Genomic DNA, 23,624 nt, shown 5'->3' with positions numbered 1-23,624 from the left:
GCCCGGCTGGTTGCTACCTCCCTGGCACTCTAGCCACTGGGCATCACTGCCTTTGAAAGCAGGCCAGGGGGAAGCGGAGGGGGAACCTCTCACCAGGCCTTTGGGAACTGAGGGTCATCTGGAGTATAGAAATGAAGCCATTTGATACCACTTTATGTACTGTAGCTCCATATTCTGGAATACTGGGACCCATTACTTGGGCGCTTCGGCAAACTACAGATCCCAGGATTCTGTCAGAGAGTTAAAGTGGAGTCCAATGGCATTATTTCTACGGTGTAGAGGCACCCTAGGTGTCCATTCCTCTTGTTGTGCTCTTGTTGCATGCCTTTGTTTTCTGACTTATGGGAACACGATCATGGGGATCATGGCAGGATTTGTTCAGAGGAGGTGTGCCATTGCTTTCCCCTGAGGCTGAGAGTGTGTCACTTGCCCAAAGCCACCCAGTGGGTTTCATGGCTGAGCGGGCATTCGAACCCTGGTTTCCAGAGTCACAGCCCAATGCTTAAAGCACTATGCCATGCTGACTCTACAAGGCAAGCCTACCACAAGGTTTTCTTGGCCAGATTTGTCCAGAAGGGGGTTTGACAGTGTCTGCCTCTGAGGCTGAGAGAGTGTGCCTATGGTCACCCAGACAGAGGGTTTCCATGGCTGAAAGCGGTGATTTGAACCTTGGTCTCCACAGTTATAATCCAGCACCCAAAGCATTATGCCCCACTGGTTCTGTGTCCCTTCTCCTGTCTCCCCTCCAAAATAAAGAGGAACCCAGGAGTCCAGCTGCCACATTCCTAGGCACTTCCAGCCCAAGCCCTGAGATGGTCGAAGCAAGCTCAGCCCTCTCCTCTTGCACTCTGCACATGCTCTCCCCCCCTTGATTCCAACCTTGGGGGGAATTGCACAGGCAACCCATACGAAGTGGAAAGAAAGAGGAGAGATGGGGGCCTTTCTCATGTTTCAGAACTTGGAAAAGCTCCTTCCCCCTGCCTTGCACTTTGCATTTCTCCAGGGAACTTCTCAGGCATCCCTTCCCAAGAGGAAAGAAAGGAGAGATGAGGGTCCCTTTCCCCATGTTTCAGAAGAGCTTGGAAAAGTTCCTTTTGGGGGGAAGTTCCTTTCTCCCCTTGCACTCTGCCCATGCTCTTGCACTCTGCATTTCTCCAGGGAACTCCCAAGAGGACACTAGAAAGAGGAGAGCTAGCTAGGAAAGGATCCTTTTGGGGGGGGAAGCTCCTCCTTTCGCCCGGCTCTTGCTCCCTTGGCCCCTGCCCTAACCACTAGGCCCTGCTGCTGCTGCTGCCCTTCCTTTGGGGTGGGGCTGCCCCTCCCCCACCGGAAGTGGCAGGAATTCCCAGGCGCCACGTGACCCTTTGGAATGCGGTGACGTCACCGGGGGGCTCCAAGCCTTGCTGGCAAGAAAGTTTCTTGTTGGGGAAAAGGCAAGAAAGGGGCTGGTGGCGACGAGAGAGTTGCCTTCGGAGCCCTGGGCTGGGAGCCGGACCCAGGTGAGCAGGGCGGGCAGAGCAACTGCAGGAGCGGCCAGGGAAGGAAGGCAGCCGCGAGGGACCCCCTGGAAGGGGGCTGGAAAAGGGCCTTTGGGGGTGGTCAGAGTCTCCCCTCTCCTCATCTCGGCCAGGCTTTGGAGAAGTTACTTTCCCCTTCCCCTCCTCTCGCCATTTAGGTGGCATCCACACTGGAGAAATAACCCGGTTTGGCCCCGCTTGGATTCCTTTCTGGCTCAGGGCTGTGGAATTCTGGGAGTTGGAGTTTGTGCTGGGAACTGCAGGCCTAAAAAAGTAACTTTTCCCAGCTCTGAGGGGATACCTGGCCATGTTGGCAGAGGAGGGGGCGCCTGAGGGAACTCTCAGCCCCCAAAGGTCACTCTTCCAAGCTCTGCTAAGACTTCTCTTTTGCATTGGCTGAGAAAGCTGAGGATTCTGGGAACTGTAGGCCTCCCAAAAGTAACTCTCCCAAGCCCTGAGTGGAGGCTGCCTGGCTGAAGAAGGGGGCAGTTCAGGGGACTCTCAGCCCCAAAGAGACCTTTCCAAGCCCTGGCAGGAAAGGCCCTGGGCCAGGCTGCAGGCTGGGAAAGAAGGAACTTCTCCAAGCTCTGCTCTAGATCCTATCAGAGCTTGGAGAAGTTACTTTTGTCACCCAGCCTCCCTTGTTGGGGCGACCCTGATGGCTGTTTCCAAGTCTGGCATCAGTGAATTGTTTTTACCATATATATATATATATAGCTCATCATTGCTAATTTAATGGTATTTTATTCTGATTGATGGGAGGGGTGGGCTTATAATGTTTGATATTGCCATTGTATTTTATTGGTTTGTTTTAATGTAAGATGCTTCGATCATTTGGAGGAGCAGGACATAAATAAATAAATATGATGATGATGATTAATATTTCTTTCTTACCCGCCTCTCCCCATCATCATCATCATCATCATTATTATTATTGAGGAAAGAATGCCACCTGAAACCTGGAAGTTCAGACCTTGCTGTCTCTGCCCATTTCTGGCATCCGCAGCCCTTCTGTTTATTTTAACTGTCAAAGTGGTTTTGCTTTTAAATGTTATACCTATATATTATCTATATATTTATATCTCTATATTATATCTATATATAATCATTTTGAATGGTTTTAAATCATATTGTTTTTAATTCATGGCACACCTACTAGAGACTCTGCATTGGGAGAAGGGCGGGATAGAAGAGGATGATGATAATAATAATAATAATAATTATTATTATTATTCCTGTGGATCAAGGCAGGGAACAACAACAATTAACAGATAAACGACACCAGTTAAAACACATCAGTTAATTTAAATGGAAAATGACAAATAACATATTAAAGCCCTGCAAAGCTGTTGCCTGCCAGAGTTGGTCCTAGACTAGATCTATCTCCATGGCATAAAGGCAGTATTATTATTATTATTATTATTATTATTATTATTAAGATGTATTTATAAAGTGCTGTAGTTTTGCACGGCGCTGTACATACAATCAGTTTAAATAAAATAAAATAAAGACCTGCGAGTGGCATAAACTCTACAAAGAACGATGGAGATTAATACATATATTAAATTAGTGTAGAAGCAATAAAGAAACAACGCAGGTTAAAACAGCGTAGGCTAACAGTCATGTAAGGCCTGCGAACGCTTCCCTAAACAGGGTTGTCTTTTCCAATGTATCGGTCGAGCCTTTCTTATCCGGAATTGCAAAATATTCCGAAATATTCCCAAATTGTCCGCAACGGTGGCTGAGAGATTGTGGGGTTGGGGTGGCATGCCTTCGAATCATGTCCAATCTATGAAAACCCTATTAGAGGGTTGTTGTTTTTTTGCTGTCCTCTGAGGCTGAGAGTGTGTGACTTGCCCAAGGTCCCAGTATTGCGTCATAAAAGGCACTGGTTTTCAAGGATGCCTAAATCCCAGCAAAAATTGAGGACGTGGAAAGAGAAAGCGACTGAGAGCAGAGAATGCAATATGGGAGAATCTCATTTTTTCTCCCTCCTGTATTTCTCCCAAAGTGGGTTACAAAAAAAGAATGCACATTGCACAGCGTATCCCAAGGCAAGATCTGTCATTTGCAGGCCTTGCGGCTTCAGGGCGTGTCGGAGAGGGGCTGCATTTTTCCATTGAAAGGAACTGAACCAGACTTCTCTGAGTCAGTCGGTCTCCGGATGTGTCGGGTTGCAGTGTCCATCGTCCTCAGCTATGGCTAGGGATGATGGGCATTGCAGCCTGACACATCTGGAGGCCTTCTGGTTCTGGAAGATTAGTGCTAATTTATTGTAACAGTGATTGTAATCAAAGAATCAAGGTCCCTCCTTTTTGGAAGCCATTCTTTTCACATCATCATCATCATCATCATTATTATTATTATTACTGTATTATTATTGTCTGTGTGTCTTCCTGGGTGTTGAAGGGTACATCTGCAGTGTAGAGATAATGCAGCTTGAAGAAGAAAACAAAGATAAGATAGTGTTGTATTGATAAATGACGGATTGTAGTAAAAGTGATTAATAACAGTAAATATCCAAAAGGTAGAGTTTAGGGAGTCTTTTTATTTGTTCATTGTTTATTGATCTTTGTTTATTGTTTTATTATTGTTGTTTATTTTTAAGTTCTTATTTATTGTCACTTACTGTACAGTAGTGTTAAAGTCTAATAGTCTCTGTGTTTAAGAAAAGTTTTTTAAAATAAATAAATAAAGGAAATAAAGTGATGCAGTTTGACACTATTTTAAGTGCTGTAGCTCCATCCTGTGGGAACCTGGGATTTATAGTTTTACAAGGTCTTTACCTTTCCTTGCCAAAGGGTGCTGGTGCCTTGTTGTTTGTTGTGATTGTTGTTCCTTCAGGTCGTTTCTGACTTACGGTGACACTACTAAGCCAAACCTATCATGGGTTTTTCTTGGCAAGGTTTGTTCAGAACAGGCTTGCCATCGGCGTCTTCTGAGGCTGAGAGAGCGTGACTTGCCCAAAGTCACCCAGCAAGTTTGCAGGTGGAGTGGGGATTCGGACCCTGGTCTTCAGAGTCAAGAGTCCAGCACTTAAACCATTATACTATGCTGGCTTCATGCCAGTGACTCACTAAACTACAAATCCCAGGTTTCTACCAGATGAAGCCATGTCAGTTAAAGTGGTGTCAAACTGGATTATTTCTGCAGTGCAGATGCACCTAAACTGAAGTTTCCCTAGGCATGGCTGAATCCATGGCCTTTTCGATCTTGAACTGTTACACTGCAAATCTGTTTTCATTTTTTACTTTGGAAGGAATGAGAGGTGGGAACTTGGCCATATATGGATATATACAGTGTGTATATGTACAGTCGGCCCTTCTTATACACAGATTTTTTATACACAGATTCAAGCATACATGGTTAGAAAATGTTCCAAAAAAGTATAAATTTACCTTGATTTTCCATTTTTATAAGGGACACCATTTTGCTCTGTCATTATATGTAATGGGACTTGAGCATACATGGATTTTGTTATACATGGGAGATCTTGGAACCAAACCCCAGCGTATAACAAGGGTCAACTGTATGTGTGTGCGTGTGTGTGTGTGTGTGTGTAGTTTTGCAGGGCAGGTAATTTTGCTACGGCCACTATCCCTTCAGTAGGAGAATGGAAATTCACAGTTTTGGAGATTCTCTCTCCCTTCTTTTTTTCATTTTTTTCATTTACAGGTAATTTTCTCTTGACAGAGTTGCACATGTATTCGATTTCCTAAGAGAAGTGCATTGCCTCTACCTGTCCCTTGGCCCAAAGTGGGCCTGGCTTTATAAAGAAAGACTGAAAGGTGACATTTCTTCAGCAATTTTATTAAGTAATTTCAGTTATTCAGCTCTGGTGCCACAACAAACTATCATCCCCAGAATTCCATAGCATTGAGACATGGTGGTTAAAGTGGCGTCAAATTGGATTATTTCTGCAACCCAAGAAGGTTCTGATCTTGCAGGCAGAAAGTGAACCCAGGAGTCCAGGTTCTTTCTAGCTGTCAGTGGCCTAAATCCCAGTTTGGCAGTTCCCAATTAGAGTAAACTCATTGAGTCAATGGGATGGACACAATTATTGACTGACCAAGTCCATCTTCTTTCAGTGGCGCTAGTTTAGCTTATACAGCAATTACATTTAGGAGTGGGAATTGTGTGACTCTCTGAACGTCTTTGGACTACAGCTCCCAGCCTTAGCTGCTCTGTGTCCCAATATCCCCAGAATGCTCTTTATCTTGCAAGCTTCTAAGATCTGCAATTCTTTACAATGTGATATTCCTGTTTTTCCCGCCAGCTTCCCTCGGGATGTCCGGCCCCACTTGGCTTCCCCCAAAACAAGTTGGCATCCCGGGACAGCCTGGCATCACCGTCTCTGCCCCCACAGTCTGCAAACCCCAGAAGAGCTTTGCTTCGGTGCCCGCCTTGCCAAAACCCCTGTATGGGTCTCAGGAGGCAAATGGGACGATGAACTCAACCGGAGCTTCCCCGCGCTACCAGCCTCAAGTGCCAGGTAAAGCTGGTTTGGTGCTGCTTAGAGGAACTGGACTCTGCGTAAGGATTGCAGTGGGCAAATCTGTGCATTGGGATAGATGAGGGGTTAAAGGGAATAGGATGGATGGGTTGGTATGGCAGGACAGTTAGGGACAATGCTGGGACCTGGGATCCTAAGCATACCATACAATCATGCTGAGGGATATAGAAAATGCCTAGAGAAAACATACTTTTTCCAGTATAGGTCTGTGTAATGGGACAATTAAGGACAATGCCAGGACTGGAGACTATGAGCATACCATAGAATCATACTGGAGAACCTAGAAAATGCCTAGGACCAATATGCCTATATTGGTGTGTATAATGGGAAAGTTAGGGACAATGCCGGGACCAGAGATTTTGAACATACCATAGAATTGTGCTGGAGGACCTAGAAAATGCCTGGAGAGAGCGTATTTTTTGCAAATGTTGGTTTGTATCACGGAAAAATTAGGGGCAATGCCGGGACCAGAAATTTTAAACTTATCATAGAATCATGCTGGGGGACCTAGAAAATGCCTAGAGAGGACATACTTTTACAAATGTGGGTCTCTACAGTGGGACAGTGAGGGACAATGCCGGAACCGGAGATTTTGAGCATACCATAGAAATGTGGCGGAGGACCTAGAAAATGTCTAGAGAGAGTATATTCTTTTCAAAAGTGGAGAAGTGAAACAGTGAATTTATAAAATAAATAAATAAAAGAAAAGATATAAAATACAATATGTTTAATAATTTTGTGCATGAAACAAAAGTTTGTGTACATTGAACCATTAGAAAGCAAAGCTGTCACTGTCTTAGCCCCCATGAAAAATGTTTTCGGTTTTGGAATATTTTGGATTTCATAATTCTGGATAAGTAGGCTGACCATATTTCCTTGAAACAAAAATGGGACTATTGGGATGGCAAAAACGGGACAGGGTTCTGCAATAGTCCATATTCATGAAAAAGTAAGACGATAAAAGCTTTATTACTTGAACATACTGAGGTAGCAATTATTATTCAGTGACAGTACTCAAACAAAAAATTAAGTAGATGTCGAGGGGGGACTGGATTTCACCACAATCATACAATGATTATTTCTCCAAGAAAGTAATCTTGCACAGAAATGTTTAGTCCTTCAGCACCTTATCATAAAACTTCTCACACTCCATGCCACGTTATGTGTGTCTTTCCGGCTCGGATTTGACCCTCTCTTCTTCTCTTTCCTTCTCCATGCCAGGGCCTTCTTCTTTTCTCCAGGATCCCTCGCCTGAGCATCATTACTCGCCCGCAGACGAATCTTGGGCTGGTGTTTCTCACACTGGCTATCCCCTGCAGGTAAGTTGGCCAGGTGTGTGTATTTGTGCAGACCTGGCTATAGTGGAGCAGTACATTGAGCCCCACATCCATTGGGGTTGGGGTTAGTGGGGAAAACGCAAACAAAAAACCCACTCTTTTTTCATCTCTAGGAATATCTAGGTCCTCTTGTGCAACTCTGTGGTCAACAGCTGCCAGAAGTTGATCATACAATTGTGCTGGAGGACCTACAAATGCCTAGAAAAGTGTTCTCTCTAGGAATCTCTTGGTCCACTAGCACAACTCTGTGGTCCACACTGACCACAGAATTGTGCTGGAGGACCTACTAATGGCCAGAGAAGTCGAAGGCTTTCATGGCCGGCATCCATAGTTTTTTGTGGGTTTTGATCTGCAAAAGTCAAAATTGTGAATGCGGAGGGTCGACTATATTTTGGTTTCTGAAGGGACAAGAGGCAGCATGTGAAAACATGCAGTATAATTTTGAAGTGCTTGCCCTGGGTGTGAATTTGAGCATGGTCAGAGCGGGGAAAAGCTTCCAGCCAGTGCTGGCCATACTGGGCTAGATGGAACCAGCATCTGACTTGGTCTAGGGCTGAATCCCATTTTTCAAATGTTTTTCTTCCGGGCTTCTTTCTTCCTGCTGCCTTTTTGCCTTACCCTCCATCTTCCACCTTCTCTCTCATCAGAGCGGGGGCCCCCTGGATCATGGCCCTCCCCACTCCTCCAACATCGATGTCCAGATCGATTCACTGACCAGCATGTTGGCTGACATGGAGAGCGCCAGGAACCGCCGAGGGGAGCGGCCGGTAAGAGAGCCCAGCGGGGTCCCAAGTGGGACTCAGGAAGGTGGCCTCCTGGGCACTGTCTTTCTCAGAATCCCCCAGCCAACCTACTAAAGGGAGGATTCTGGGAACTGGTCAGGGAGGATTCGGGGAGTTTGGGCCAGAGAGGTTTCTTGGAGCTTTCTAGACAATGCTCAGGGAGACTTCGGGATGTTTTTCTAAGCAATGTTCAGAGGATTCTCAGAATTTTGATCAGAGATTATTAAGGGAGACTTTCTGGGAGCTAGTCAGGAAGGATTCTGGGAGTTTTTCTAGGTGATGGTCAGAAAGGATTGTGGGAGCTTTCTAGGAGATGGTCAGAGAAGTTCTGGGAGTTTTTCTAGAACTTCGTGTCCAAAATCCTAACATTTCCAAGCTCTGCTTTGGTGCTAGGGGTACCGGGAGGGTTTTTTGGTGTGTTCCTGTCCCTTTTCCCATTCCTGGTGGCTGAGCTGCCTTTGATTCCTCTTCTGCAGAATTTCGAGTCCACCCCATATCCTCCGGCCCATTCGCAGCCCAGTGGCGCCAAACCAACATCAGCCTACAAACCCGTTCCAACCTTCTCTCCTGCCAAGTCTTCTGCCTTCACCGCCAACAACAATAGCTATGCCAAGAATGTGCCTTACGGGAGCAACCAGCCCTCTCAGCCCCCATCCTACCCGGCCGTGCCTTCCTCTTATATCACTTCCATTCCGGGTGATGCCTACAGTGCCAACTACCACCGGGCAACTGGGGTGCCCAAACCATACCCCCAACCGATACCAGCATCTTATGCCACAGCCTCTTCTCCTGCCGGCCCCCCAGTCAACATCCAGGTGAAGGTGGCCCAACCGGTATTGGGCTACAACCAGCCCCGACGCCGTCCAGAGGTTGCTTATGGTCCGCCATCTCCACGGCCGGGCTACGGGACAAAACCTCCCCCTCAGTACACCTCAGAGCCAGGGGTCAGGACCCGATCCCACGAGGTGGAGCCATGGTATCCGGAGCCCCCATCTTACGGCAGGCGGCTGGGCGAGGGGGAGTTTTATCACGGTCTTGGAGGGCACCCCAGGATGGGGGCACCTCAACCCGGACCATACCAGACTGGGTTGGGCAAACCAGTGAAGGAAGAGTTGGCGGTCGCCTCCCAGATGCCCTCGAGTGGTGGAGGGATGAGGTACCAGCACCAGGTAAAAAAATGGCTGAAAGAGGGGAACTGGGAAGGGAAGGGGGGGTAGCTGAATTCTGGGGTGCTCAGGGGGGGTGATGGAAAAGGAGAGGGTTCTGGCCCCAGAGGAAGGGTCCCAAAGGGTCTGAGTCCCTTGGAAAAGTTATCTTATAAAACCCTAAATGGCTTGGGCCCAGGGTACATGGAGGACCGCCTCTCCCCATATAATCCGCCCCGCACTCTCAGATCGGCCGGGAAGCAATTGTTGAGGGTTCCTAAGTCGAAGTACACCTTGACTGCACAGAGGACGTTTTCCAACTCGGCCCCGCAGCTCTGGAACTCCCTTCCTGGTGAGCTCCGCTCTGTTGCCTCCCTTGACCTGTTTAGGAAGAAGCTTAAGACCTATCTCTTCCAACAGGCTTTCCCCCATGTGTCGTGATATCTGCTCTCTCCCCATCATATAAGTTGTCTTCCAGCTAGTTTTGTTTTGGTTTTTATTCTCTGTAATTTTATGGTGTTTTTAACTCTAGAGTGTTTTTATGATGTGTATATACTGTTTGTTGAAATTGTATAATGTTTTATACCTTTGTTGTAACCCGCTTTGATCTCCTTTGGAAAAGCGGGCTATAAATAAACATTATTATTATTATCATTATCATCATCATCATCATCATCTTTCAGGAGGGTAGAGTTTGGGATGGGTGGGTATGTTGGCAGGGTGGATTCTGTCATTCTAAAAAAGTCACTTTCATAAACTGTAGAGGGCAATGTGAAAAATTTCTAGTATTTCCTATAATGAAGGGGTCTTTAAGGGCATCAAGTCCAACCTTTTGCTCACTGCTGAAAATTTGTAGGTCTGATGCGTAAAATTCTAAAGTATTGATATAGTCACTTCCCTATTTTCTATTGCTTGGGTTTTCAGCCAGCTTGGAACCTTTATTGGAAATGATCTTTTGGGAGGGGTGTTGAGTGCGCTCTGGGATACGTAGCCTTGTAATCTACTGTATTTTGAAATATTTAAGGTTTTTTTTTAATCCAGTGTTTTAAAAATGGGAGATCTAAGGGCTTAGAGCAATGATGGCGAACCTATGGCATGCGTGGCAGAGGTGGCACTCAGAGCCCTCTCTGTGGGCACACATGCTGTTGCCCTAGCACAGAGTTTGATAGAGTTTCTTACTAGAAAGCCAGAGGGACGTGGCACTTTGCAATAAATAAGTGGGGTCCGGGTTGCAATTTGGGCACTCGGTCTGTAAAAGGTTCTCCATCACTGGCTTAGAGGTTGGGAACACTTGAGGGGCAACCCCCCCAAAAGGATTCATGCCATATTCCATAGTTGTAGTAGTTGTCATAGTAGTAATAGCTTACAAATCCAAACAGAAGGTAGAGAACAGGGATGGAGGGATTGTGGGAGTTGTATCTAAAAACATCCTCAGACCTCAAAATTTCCCAAGCCTGGGTAAAAAGAAAAAAAAAATAACTAGATAAAAATAAAATTGAGGATATTTTCCCTCTTTCCCTTCCTGTTTCTTCTCCCTCTCCCATGGCTCCAGGTACCTCCAAGCCGCCCTGAAGAGGAGCTGGACCGTCTCACAAAGAAATTGGTCTACGATATGAACAATCCGCCATCTGGGGAGTATTTCGGTGAGTGTCTTGGGAGGTTTGTGCCGCCACAAAATGGTTGCCAGCTTCTACACCGTCGGAGATGGAGAAGGGTCAGGCAGCCATCTTGAGGGCAGGACACATGCGAGGGGAGGTGGGTGGAGGGCTGCGGTGTTGACCCATTGCTTTCCAGAAGGCATCTGGTGAGCAACATGGACCGATTTTGGTCCACAGGCCACATTTTCCCCAATCCTGCCAAAGGGCACATGATGGTAATGCCTTTTCTGACCCCTAAAGATAGACCCATGTCATTAATTCAATAACTACAGTTTGCCCTTCAGATTTGTGGTTTTGATTTTTGCAGATTTGATTATTTGCAGTTTTGATTAATGTGTTTTTAGGTCCTCCAGCACAAATCTACCAGAGGTTGACCATAGAGCTGTGCTGGTGAACCTAGAAGTTCCTAGAGAAAACCCTTCTCTATGCATTTGTAGGTTCTCCAGCATGACTCTATGATCTGCTTCTGGCAGATGTTGGCCACAGAGTTGCTTTGGAGGACCTGGAGATTCCTAGAGAGGTGTTCTCTCAGGTAAAAAGAATATATTTTTTATTTGCAGTTATTCCACATTCACGGGGGTCCTTCACTCCTAACCCCAGTAAATGTGGAGGGACTGCTTTAGGTAATGTAATATTCCACTTTTCTGCCAACGTGGGACCCAAGGTGGTTCACAGTGTAAGCAAAATAATTGCTTATTAAGACAAAGAAAATACTCATTTCTGTCTGTCTTTCTCAATCCTTGCAGGCCGCTGCTCCCAATGTGGGGAGAACGTGGTTGGCGATGGCACAGGCTGCGTTGCCATGGACCAGGTCTTCCATGTGGAGTGCTTCACTTGTGCCACATGCCGCTGCCGTCTCCGTGGACAGCCCTTCTACGCCATCGACCGCCGCTCTTACTGTGAATCCTGCTACATTGTGAGTTGCAAAGGCTGGGGGAAAGGGTCTCATTGTCTCAGGTGTCCGAGGATATTAGGGATAGGTCAGAGCAGGGGGGTCAAGTGGCCAGAATTCCCCATTCAATCATCCCAGGGCTGCTGTTGGTTCCACTGGAAAGTGTTAAGTTCCCCCTAAAATCTTAGGTTCGCAGTTTAGGTGTATTCCTAGAGTCAGCCCTGAGCCAGGATTTCTGCTGCGCTCAGGAATGCATAGGAGAGACACCAGTACTGTACATAAAGGTTTCAGTGTTGGACTGCGAATGCATCCTCACTGCAGAAATAATGCAGTTTTGACATCACTTTAACTGTCTTGGGTCAATGCTATGGAATTCTGGGAAGTGCAGTTCCCAGAATTGAAATGCACTTCCACAAATTCCACAACATTGACCCACGGCAGCTAAAGTGGTGTCAAACCAGATTATTTCTGCAGTGCGGATGCAGCCTACGACTCCAGGAGACCAGGGTTTTGACAAATGAGGAAAATCCAAGATACAGCTAGTTTTTACATATCAAAATCTGGCAAGCCAGAGCATGAGAAAATTACTTTGAGGGGACTACAACCTCCGTAATCCCCATTCATTAAAAAGGCGGGAGACCCTAGTAATTGAAAATACTCATCAAATGTCTTGATTAAACCAAATTTCCTTTCAGTATGCTAGTTGCTAAAAAATATCTGGGACGTCAGTCCCCCCTGGTGTTCTGGAGTGGACACTGCAAATGGATAGGGAGAAATAATGGTTTTGAGGGCACTCCATCACACCTTGGAAAAGTTACTTTTTTGGATCGCAGCTCCCAAAATTCTCCAATCACTATGGCCAGCAGTTGCTGTTGTTTTATAACAGCCAGTGTTTGGAAAATTGACTTTTTTAGACTGCAGCTCCCACAAACAATGCGATTCTTGGAGCTGCAATCCAAAAAAAAGGTCACTTTCCCAAGCTCTGGATTTTGGTTTGCTTATTTTTAAACTTCTCTTTATCCTGGAGAAATGGCACTCCAAAATGGAGCACTGAGGGCCACATTTGTTCCACAGGCCACGTTTTTTCCATCTGTGCCAAAGGCACATGATGGTAATGCCTTTTCTGATCGCTGAAGATAGTCAGGTAGATGTCATTAACTGAATAACTACAACAGTTGGTCCTTCACATTTGTGGCTTTGACTTTTGCAGGGACAAGGTCCTTTTTTCTTCATTTAAACTGCAGATTCCTTTTCTGGATTTCAGCTCTCTGCAGTTACCCCTGGAAGCAGCAGTCCAGAAACGGTAGCCTTTTTCATACCCTGGATTTCACCTGGCCTTCCCTTCCTCTATCGCAATAGGTGACCCTGGAGAAATGTTCAATGTGCTCCAAGCCGATCATGGACCGGATCCTGAGGGCAATGGGGAAGGCGTACCACCCGCAGTGCTTCACTTGTGTCGTTTGCCACCGGTGCTTGGATGGAGTCCCTTTCACTGTAGATGCCACCAGCCAAATCCATTGCATTGAAGATTTCCACCGGTAAGGGGGGAAAAAATCTCTGTGCTGAACAGTATTGATTTTGCTGAGAGAGAAACAGAGGGCACCTTTAGAGCACAGCTCTAAAGCCACCAGATCTTGTCTGATCTTGGAAGATAAGCAGGGTCAGCCCTGGTTGATACTTAGATGGGATACCATCAATGAATACCTGATGCTGTAGGGTATATCTTTCAGAGGAAGGATGTGGCAAAACCACCTCTGAGGATTCCTTGCCTAAGAAAACCCTATTTTAAAAAATCATCTTAAATCGACAGACAAATTGAAGGCACTCACACACATTATAATTATATTTATATCCTGCCCTTTTCCCACTTTGATTCTCACTTTGGGTTGTTGTTTTCCAAAATGTTGTGTTTTCTTCCCTCCGTAGGAAGTTTGCTCCCCGGTGTTCGGTCTGTGGAAATGCCATCATGCCAGAACCCGGGCAAGAAGAGACGGTGAGGATTGTGGCCCTGGATCGCAGTTTTCACATCGGTTGCTATAAGTGTGAGGTGAGAAAGGAGAGTCTGCTTCTTTTTTTAGTTTCACTCCCCCCCCTTTTTTTTCCCCTTTTCTATACAGTTTCCCACCCTAAAAGCTCAAATTGCGGGTCTTAAAGCTTAGCTGGCTTTAGACAGTTTCAAGATAAAAGATGCTGGCCCCACACACCCCTGAAATGTGCCCCTTGGGACCATCTCTGAACAACATTGACTCAGGCTGAATGATGTTCCAAAAATGTCCACGTGAGTGGCTGAGAGAGTGACACCTTTGTTTTCTCATGGTTTGTTGTACACAAACTTTGTTTCATGCACAAAATCATTTTAAAAAAATATTACGTATAAAATTACCTCCATGCAATGCGTATAAGATGTATGCGAAGCATAAATCTCTTGTTTAGATTTGGGTCTTACCTCCAAGTGATCTCATTATGTATGTGCAAATATTCCAAAATCTGAACAAATCCAAAATCCAGAACACTTCTGGTCCTAAGCATTTTGGATAAGGGAGACTCAATGAAAAAACTCACCCAGCCGCCCCTTTTAGTGCCGGATCGGGGCTGCGGCAACTACATCCCGTGGCCCCTATCTAGCTTTTTCATGGCACAAAAAGGAGCCACCACAGAAAGGGTGCAATAGCTACTGGTGTCACGGCTTTTTGGCACTCCTTTGGTGCTGCGTCATCTGGATGCAGCACCAGAAGAGTGCCGTGATGCTGCCCACCGTGTGGTGGGGCGCACAGCATCATGCTGGAATGGGATGGAGTCAGTGCATGTGCCAAACCCCCACTCCACCCCGATGCCTGTCTTTGATGCCAGCCTGTCAAGGCCCATAGTCAAAATGGCTACCGAGACACTTCTCTGCCCTCTTCTCCCTGGCAAAAATACTTTTTAAAAAAGCATTTTCAAGCCATGGATAGTTGAATCCGTGGATTAAAAAAAAATCTGTGGATATGGAAGGGAATGAGGCTGGATTTTAAAACTGGAAGAATGCAGGGGGGCTGGGAATGTTGTTCCATGGATCCAGCCTAGTTGTGGGTTTCATTGCTTCTTCTTCCCCCCAACCCAGGAGTGTGGTCTTCTCCTCTCCTCCGAAGGGGAAGGTCGGGGCTGCTATCCTCTGGACGGCCATATTCTCTGCAAGAGCTGCAGCGCGCAACGGATCCAGGAGCTCTCCTCCAAGATCACCACGGACTGCTGAAAACTGCTGATGTGATGGGAGGAAGAAGGCTGACATATTTGGCTCCTGCCTCCCCATCTCTCTTCGGCGTTGGGGAAGGAGAGGCTGACCTGCCCCTGGTTTTCAGCACCCCCTGCTCTTCTCTCTCAACACCTCTTTTTCTGCCCAGCCAACTTCATAAGAGATTCATTTTGTATATTATTTCGTTGTTGTCGTTTTTGTTTGTTCTGATCTTGTAATCACCAAACCTGCCCCTGTGTGTGAGTGTCGACGTGAGAATTGTGAGTGGGAGGGTCAGGTGGCAAGGTTTCTAGTAAAGTGAGCATCGCCTCTCGACCCTGTAACCCACCCCTTTTCATCCCCCACACATAGTGTCTTCTCCCACCGTGAGGAAATAATGGCAGAGCCTCTTATGGGAGAGATTCATATGGGGTTTTTTGTACTACAGTTCCCAGAATCCTGCTTCTGGGAGGGATTCTGGGAGGTGTGGTAGAAAAAAAGTAACTTTCCTAGATCATTTGCAGTCTGTGAAGGCTGGCTACCTAAACCTGCATTGAGTTTAGCTAAGCTAGCATTGATCTTAGCTAAGCCAGCTAGCTAAGCCACCATTGATTAAGGCTAACTAGCTAAGACAGGAGGGTTTCTCACTTATCCAAATATTATCATGTAGGGGTTGATGATGAAAACTACTCCCTAAGCTGTTGATGAGGGGATTCTGGGCGTTGTAGTCCAAACAAAAGAGACCTTTTCCTCAAGCTTTGGGTATAGCGTCCCTTGAACCACACTCCTGAGTTTTTTGGAGGCAGAACAGAGAATTGGTGCTCTATCCTGGTCCTGTTTTACTCGCCTCCCCACACATAACTGAGGTATCCCTGACCCCCAGACCCATAAGCTGGACTTAGCTGGTTGGTTGGGGGCTTTTTGCTATTCCCCCACCCACTCCATACACTGAGCGATTGCAAAGGGAGAGCCCAGACTCTTGGGCCCCGTTGCCATCTCCTTACTGTTCTTGTGCCTTTTAATAAAAACAGTTCCCCAAATGGCCATTCTTTTATGGGCTGGGTGGTTATTGTTATTTTTACATATTGAAACACCACCACTCTGAGGTCTGGCTCAGGATGGTGGTTACACACCTGTGTGGGTCCTATGTCAAAATTTTAAATAAAGATGTGTCAAATTTCACTCTCTGTCTACTGCTTTTTTGGGTAGGTGGGCTGTACCTTTCACACTTGCTTGGTTCTGGTCCATTAGCAGAAGTTAGGAACAGAGTTCATGGTTTCTTGGCTCACTATGGCAGGCATAAGTTGCACTAGACCTGCAGAATGATCATCCTTTCCTCAAACATAACAGTTGTATCCAGCTGATAATGGCATAAGTGGAGTTGTGGTTGGGATTATTGTTGATCATTAGCTGAATATGAGCCAGCAGTGTGATGCTGCAGCAAAGAAGACAAATGCTATTTTAGACCGTATTAACAGAACCATAGTTCCCAAGACAAAGGAAGTCATAGTACTGCTATATTCTGTGCTACTCAGCCCTCATCCAGAGACCTGCATTCAGTTCTGGGTAGCTCATTTTAAGAAAGATGTAGATAAATTGGAGCAGGTTCAGAAAAAGACAACATATTTTTCTCGTCCTGTTTGATTTTTAACATCTTTGCCTGATGAAGATGCCAGGGAAGCTTCGAAAGCTTGCAAAATGTATTTGGTGCATTTTGGTTACCCAAAAAGGGTATCACTGTTTTGTGGATTTTGGATAGAAAACGCCGCTATCTGCCAAACAACCACATGAGAATTTTGTGCAGAATAAGTCCCTTATTGTGAAAAGTCTTTGAAGACCCAGTGGTTCCCAAGGACCTTCTCCTCGCTGTGGGAAGCAAATTGCTATTGAAAATTGCAATAGAATCCTAGTGTGTGTTGTTTTACCAAGTGTTTCATTTTCTCTGCGCAAGAGGGCCAGTGCATTGCAAAGCTACAGATCCCAGGATTCTGTAGGATGAAGCTGTGGCAATTAAAGTGGTGTCAAACTGCATTATTTCTACAGTGCAGATGCACCCACAGTTGCCAAATGGGAAATGTTCAGAGGATGGTTTCTTTGGGAGGGATTTGCTAACTCTTCTCTTCTGACACCCTGATTCCCCCCCCCCCCACTGTATTTTTTGATCTAGGGCCCTGGTGAGACCTGGGTTTGACTCCCCACTCAGCCATGGAGCCCCTTTGGGTGATCTTGGTCACACACTCTCAGCCCTAGAAAAACCCCATGATAGGTTTTAGAGTCATCATAAGTCACATACCAGCAAAAATTCTTTGTACGACCCTCTGCTGGTTTCCTTTTAATTCAATGTTTTTCCCCTTTTCTTATTAGCTGTCTAGGCAAGTCACCATCCACTTCACTGGCTGCTCTCTGGGGGTCCCCTCAACTCCCACCCCAATTTCTCCACCTCCCCATTGGCTGAATCCTCTCCTCCCCACCTTTTTGCACCCCCCCCAAAAAGCCCAGCACCCTAAGGTGCTTGCTGTCTTCCATTGACTCCCATCATTTCCTTTGCCAGCTGGAGAAAACCAAGAAGGTGTAGAGAACAGAGTTGGGACCACTGGCTTCCTTTCAGGTGTGCCCCCAAAAGTCTCACAGTCCCCCATTGCAAGGATGAAGTCCCTTCGGCTTTGCCTGCTGCTCTTGGCAGTCAGATTGATTCCTGGCATTCCTGTTCCACCTGACCCCATGGATCTCCAGATTCCTGAAAGGAAGGTAAGATTTTGGGGGTTTTTTTCGGGGTCTTCTTTTTTGGAAGTAGGGGGGCAATCTGGAAAGTCAGGGTTTTTTGGAGATCATCTCACACCAGCTTTTTAAACAACCCACCCCACTAGGATACTTTGGAATGAATAAAACCAACCGCTACCCATTGTGGATGCTGCATGGTCATCAAATTTTGGTACACCGACTCTGCTTTACTATAGCTGCCAGAATCCCGCAGCCATCTCAGCAACAACAATGCGGCTCCCTTATTCCTTTTTGTCAAAACCAGAGCTTTGGCAAACTGACCCTTTGGCAAGTTGGCTGGGAGCTTTTGCGATTTTATGTAAGGGACATCATTTTGCTACACCATTGTATTTAATGGGACCAGAGCATCCATGGATTTTGGTACCCAAGTGAGGTCCTGGAACAAAAAACCCAGTGGATGCCAAGAGCCACTCTCCACTCATGTGTGTGTGTGTGTACATGTGTATGCGTACACACATGCACACACATACAGAGTATATATAAATTCCAAAAAGCAAACCTTGATTTTGCCATTTTCACTACCCTATTGTATTTAGTATTCATGGGACCCAAGCATCCATGAATTTTGGTATCCATGGAGGATCCTGGAACCAAATTCCAGCAGATAACAAAGGCTAATAATGCTAATAATGCTAATAATAATAATAATAATAATAATAATACACCATTGTATTTAATGGGACTCGAGCATCCACAGATTTTGGTAGCCACGGGGGATTCTGGAACCAACCCCCAGCAGATACCAAGACCCCACTGTAGTAGGAAGACTGTGGATAATTTTTTTGTGTGAGAGGAACAACGGTGTTTCTTCTTTTACACCCTGTTTCCCCACATCTTTATTTGAAATGCTCAACAGATGGTAACCCCAATTTAGTAAGTTTAGCAAAGTTTTGTTGTTGCATGCCTCCTGAAGTACTTTCCGACTTATGGAGACCCCAAGGCGACGTTCTCTTGGGGTTTTCTTGGCAGCAAGCGATTGTTCAGAAGGTGTTTGCCATTGCCTCTCTCTGAGGCTGAGTGTCTGACTTGCCTTCCTTCGCTCACCCAGCGGGTTTCCATAGCCAAGCGGGGATTCGAATCTCGGTCTCCAGAGACGTTGGGTGAATTGACACTGTAGAAACAATGCAGTTTGACACCACTTTAACTGCCATAGTGCCATGCTAAAGAATCCTGTCGTTTTGTGAAGGGTTGGCACTCTGCCAAGGCTGAAGCCCTTGTAGAGCTACAAATTCCAGGATTCCATAGGATGGAGCAACAGCACTTTAAAGTGGTGTCAAATTGCATTATTTCTACAGTATAGATGCACCTGTAAGCCAATGCTCAAACCATTGCACTGTGCAGACTCTCTTGGCAAAGTTACTGATTAGGAAAGTTGCTGGGGGACTACAACTCCCATAATCTGCCAGCCAGCTATGCCATGCTATGGCATGCTATACTGGCTGGGGGATTATGGGAGTTGTAGTCTCCCAAATGTAATCTTTCAATGCTCGGACTGATCAGCTTTTGCTATGTATACAAACCAGCTGTATCTTGAATTTTCTTTTATTTGACGAAACCTGCTTTGAATCTCTTCCTTCGAAAACAGGACTTCTCTGGACACCTCGTTCTGAGAGCAATTTTGGGACCCCACCGAACCCCACCAGCCGGACCCCACCGCTCTTTCCACCCTCCGATTCCTTGGGAACCCCCTCGGGAACGCAAAGCCGGCTGCAAGACCTTCTTCTGGAAAACCTTGACCTCTTGCTAGCCTACCCCAAAGGGATGGCACACAACACTCTTTGGATGCTGTGATCTGCAACTAGACCTCCCCAGTTCTTCCTCACCAGAGACACCTAATATGGCCTTGAGTGCAAACCTTCCCTATATGTTCTCCTCCTTCCCCACAGAAAATGTTTAACTTTTGCTTCTGACAAGCGCCGGCAGATTTGGAACTTGGCTTGGCATTGTAATGTCTGGATGGGGGCAATAAAACACAATCTGTTTGCATTAACCTGCTGTTTTTCAGAGTGGGGTTTTCTTTGCTATTTCGGAAAAGGTTTCACTCCTGAAGACTCAGTATCCATTCATTGGTACGTATTTGTACAGTTGGGCTTCCATAGCCACGGATTTTTTCTTATCCAGATTCAAGCATTCATGAATTGAAAATATTCCAAAAAAATTTAAATTCCAGAAAGCAAATCTTGATTTTGCCCTTTTGTATGAGGGACACCATTTCACTGTGCCACTGTATATCATGGGTCTTGAGCATCCACAGATTTTGGTATCCACAGGGGGCCCCTAGAACCAAACCTCAGCAGATACCAAGAGTCCACTGTAAATGGATACAGTGGTCCCTTGGTATCCGCTCGGCTTTAGTTCCAGGATCCCCCCGTGGATACAAAAATCCACGGATGCTCAATTCCCATTAAGTGCAGCAACATAAGGAAATGGTGTCCCTCATATAAACAAGGTTTGCTTTTTGGAATTTATATTTTTAAGAATATTTTCAATCCATGGATGCTTGAATCCATGGATTAAAAAAATCTGTGGATATTGAGGACCGATTGTATTTATAATTAACTATAGAGGAATACTCCGGTTAATAAAGCCACTGTGTTCCTGGGCATGACGTTTTAGCAAACAATTTGGTGCCAGGGGCAGAAATAACATGGAAAGCAGTGGCATAACTAGGGGCGCGTGAGGGATGTGGACCACACTGTGTGATGCCTCAGAGGAAGGGGATGACACCCCAGTTAGGCCCTCCTCTCACCTATCCCACGTCCTCCATGCCTGGAGAAAGTCAAGGCACCAGAGAAGGAGGGACGAGTATTCAGCCCATCCACTTTCTCTGATACCACGTTGTCTCAGATGAAGGAGCCAAGGCACTGGAGAAAGGATGAGTGTACATCACTTGGCTTTTGATGCCAAGGCTGTCTCAAAGGAGCTCAGGTACTGGAGAAGGAGGGACAAATGTGCACCCCTTTGGCCTTCTCCGATGCCAAGGCTCTCTTGGGTGGAATATTGTGTCCAGTTCTGGGCACCACAATTAAAAAAGGACATTGAGAAACTGGAGCGTGTCCAAAGGAGAGTAACTAAAATGGTGAAAGGTCTGGAAACCATGCCCTATGAGGAATGACTTAGGGAGCTGGGGATGTTTAGCCTGGAGAAGAGAAGGTTAAGAGGTGATATGATAGCCCTGTTTAAATATTTGAAGGGATGTCATATTGAGGAGGGAGCAAGCTTGTTTTCTGCTGCTCCAGAGACTAGGACCTGGAGCAATGGATGCAAGCTACAGGAAAAGAGATTCCAGCTCCACATTAGGAGGAACTAACTGACAGTAAGGGCTGTTCGACAGTGGAACACACTCCTTCCTTGGAGTGTAGTGGAGTCTCCTTCCTTGGGGGTCTTCAAGCAGAGGCTGGATGGCCATCTGTCGGGGATGCTTTGATTGTGATTTCTTGCATGGCAGGGGGTTGGGCTGGATGGCCCTTGCGGTCTCTTCCAACTCTACGATTCTATGATCCTATGATTCTATGAAGGAGCCAAGGCAATGAAGGAGGGATGAATGTACACCTCTGCCACTTCCTCTGATGCCATGGCTGTCTGGAATGAAACAGCCAAGGCACTGGAGAAAGAGGGATGAATGTGCACCCATTCCGTCTTCAATGCCATGGCTGTTTCAGATGAAGGAGCCAAGGCACCAGAGAAGGAGGGACGAATGTGCATCCCTTCCATCTTCTCCAATGCCACGGCTGTTTTGGATGTAGCCAAGGCACTGGAGAAGGAGGGCCAAATGTGCACCCTTCTGCCTTCTCCGATGCCAAGGCTGTCTTGGATGAAGGAGCCAAGGTACCAGAGGAGGAGGGCCAGTGTATGCCCCTTTCATCCTTTTCCACTGCCTTGCTTGCCCAGCTGGGCCCTAGCAGCCTTGGGAGGGCATTTGGGTGGGTGGCAGGAGGGTAGCCATTTGAGCAAGTGTAGCAGCTGGAAAGGAGGGGGTTAGGGAAAGTAATTGCCACAGTTGTCCAGCAGCCATTTCCAGGCTGTGCATTGATCATGTATTCCTGCATGGCAGAGGGTTGGATTAGATGGTCCCTCAGGCTTTTCCAATGGTCTACGGTCCAGGCTTCTGCACCGGGTGACATGAGAGACGCCACTGATGGGAAGCAGAAGGTTAGTTGGCTGCAGGGTGGGGAAAAAGAGCAGGTCAACATCTTTCTACAAACTTTTTATTCAAAACTAACAATATGCATGTGGGTAATAAAAACTAACAGGTCAGCTAAGCATTGCATAAGGAAACAAAAACATTTTGAAACTTCCAAGGACCACTTGAAACATTTATTCCAAAATCTATCTATGGACGATTTTCATTTTCTTTCACCAGCCTCCATTTTGATTACGATGTCCATTTTGATGCCCAAACTTTATAGCCTTTTTGCTTTTTTAACATGGGGGAGAACAGATGGTTAGGCTGGTTTGCCTGCTCTCCCCTGTTTCCTTCTCTTTGCTCTTTGTGCATGCTCTGAACTGGAAGGGATTCTGGAGGCAGCTGCTCTTTATCTTGTCTGTTGTAGGCAGGCAACAACAACAAGTTTATTGATTAGTCAGCTGACCATATCAATGGAATACAAAATACAGTTACAAAATACAATATATAAAATACAATTTAAAAAAACAAGAGAAAAACATCAAAATATCCGCCTACATACCGAGATAGAACTGGATCACACTTAAAACTCATATAGGAGGTTAATACAAATACAGACTAAATAAAAGCAAATTTAATAAAATGGGATACAAAATAAAACAGTCTAAACTAAAACTGGCTAAAACAGAATGGGAGATAACAATAAAAATGTTTAAATGAACTTATCACCATGACATGGAGCCCCGTTTTGTATAATAAATTGATCTCTCAAGCGAGCAGCATTGACTACGAATTTAGCTACACATGATCGCAATGTGTGAATGTTCTCTCCAGAGAATAGATAAGACAATTTTGCGGTAAGATCCCAGTAGGTCACTCTATCCCAAAATGGTTGTAAAAAGTGTGATCTCCCCTTATCATAAAGACAACAGTCAAACGGATATGCAGAGTATCCTCAATAGCTGGGGCTCCAAATACATATTCTTTCATGATAAGGTATTTTTTGAAACCGTCCTATTCTTACCATTGAATTCAACTGCCTGAATCTAGCTCTGGTGAAGGCTGTTCTCTGGCTCTGTGTTAAATGCAACTCAAGATAATTTTCTAGGCCAAATACAATTTTAGTTTTAGCTAGGCAGGCATACACAACACAGCGAGACACACATGATATTTCCTTTGCCTTCAGCTAGCCAACCACAATGCAGTTATGGATTGCTAGAGAAGATCTAGAAAAGCAACCTTTTATTGATTTATTTGGACTACAGCTCCCAGAATTCCCAGCCAGGGCAGAGAATTCTGGGGCTTCTGGGAATTGTAGGTTTTTTTTAAAGGTTGCTTTCCCATGCAACATGTGAATAAACTTTCTTATGTATTTATCCAAATTCAGATTCAGCAAAGAGGGCAGGAAAATAAGGCTTTGAGGCCTCTTCTGCAAAATGTTTCCCCATGGAAGGAAATGGGGATTTTTTGCCCCCCAGCCTTCTATGAATCCAAACTGGGTACGTGGCTTTTCTGTTTGTAGAAGGATGTGGAAGAAAAGAGATCAGACAATGGGAGTTTAAAAAAGCAAACCCTTTTCTCATACCCTCCAACGTTTCACAGATGAAAACTGGGACATATGCGGTGAATTAACATCAGTGTGGTCAAAGACAGCCAAAGTTA

The 23,624-nt window shown here is 45.8% G+C and overlaps 1 protein-coding gene across 4 annotated transcripts; it reads left to right on the top strand.

Annotated features, from left to right (window-relative positions):
- The first annotated feature begins 1,344 nt into the window (after positions 1-1,344).
- Positions 1,345-16,237, top strand: TRIP6 (thyroid hormone receptor interactor 6). 4 transcript variants are annotated; one of them, XM_042471244.1, is made up of 11 exons: positions 1,357-1,499; positions 5,211-5,305; positions 5,794-6,009; positions 7,252-7,349; positions 8,015-8,134; positions 8,626-9,318; positions 10,847-10,937; positions 11,699-11,868; positions 13,204-13,382; positions 13,771-13,891; positions 14,945-16,237. In XM_042471244.1, the coding sequence occupies exons 3-11, from the start codon at positions 5,805-5,807 to the stop codon at positions 15,074-15,076; spliced, it is 1,809 nt and encodes a 602-aa protein (XP_042327178.1). In that variant the 5' UTR covers positions 1,357-1,499; positions 5,211-5,305; positions 5,794-5,804; the 3' UTR covers positions 15,077-16,237. The 4 variants fall into 4 exon arrangements, with proteins under 4 accessions (XP_042327176.1, XP_042327178.1, XP_042327177.1 ...); XM_042471243.1 differs by having other exon boundaries at positions 1,363-1,499; positions 5,193-5,305; XM_042471242.1 differs by lacking the exon at positions 5,211-5,305 and having other exon boundaries at positions 1,345-1,499.
- Positions 16,238-23,624: the final 7,387 nt, after the last annotated feature.

Source organism: Sceloporus undulatus, chromosome 6 (assembly GCF_019175285.1).
Source record: "Sceloporus undulatus isolate JIND9_A2432 ecotype Alabama chromosome 6, SceUnd_v1.1, whole genome shotgun sequence".
Taxonomy (NCBI): Eukaryota; Metazoa; Chordata; class Lepidosauria; order Squamata; family Phrynosomatidae; genus Sceloporus; species Sceloporus undulatus.
This window is presented reverse-complemented; position numbering and strand designations above follow the sequence as displayed.

Excerpts from the sequence above, each read along its gene's own strand:
- TRIP6 (XM_042471242.1), top strand. The coding sequence starts at position 5,805 with ATGTCCGGCCCCACTTGGCTTCCCCCAAAACAAGTTGGCATCCCGGGA. Across the intron at positions 10,938-11,698 it reads GCCATCTGGGGAGTATTTCG|GCCGCTGCTCCCAATGTGGG; the intron begins GTGAGTGTCTTG and ends CAATCCTTGCAG. Across the intron at positions 13,383-13,770 it reads TGCATTGAAGATTTCCACCG|GAAGTTTGCTCCCCGGTGTT; the intron begins GTAAGGGGGGAA and ends TTCCCTCCGTAG.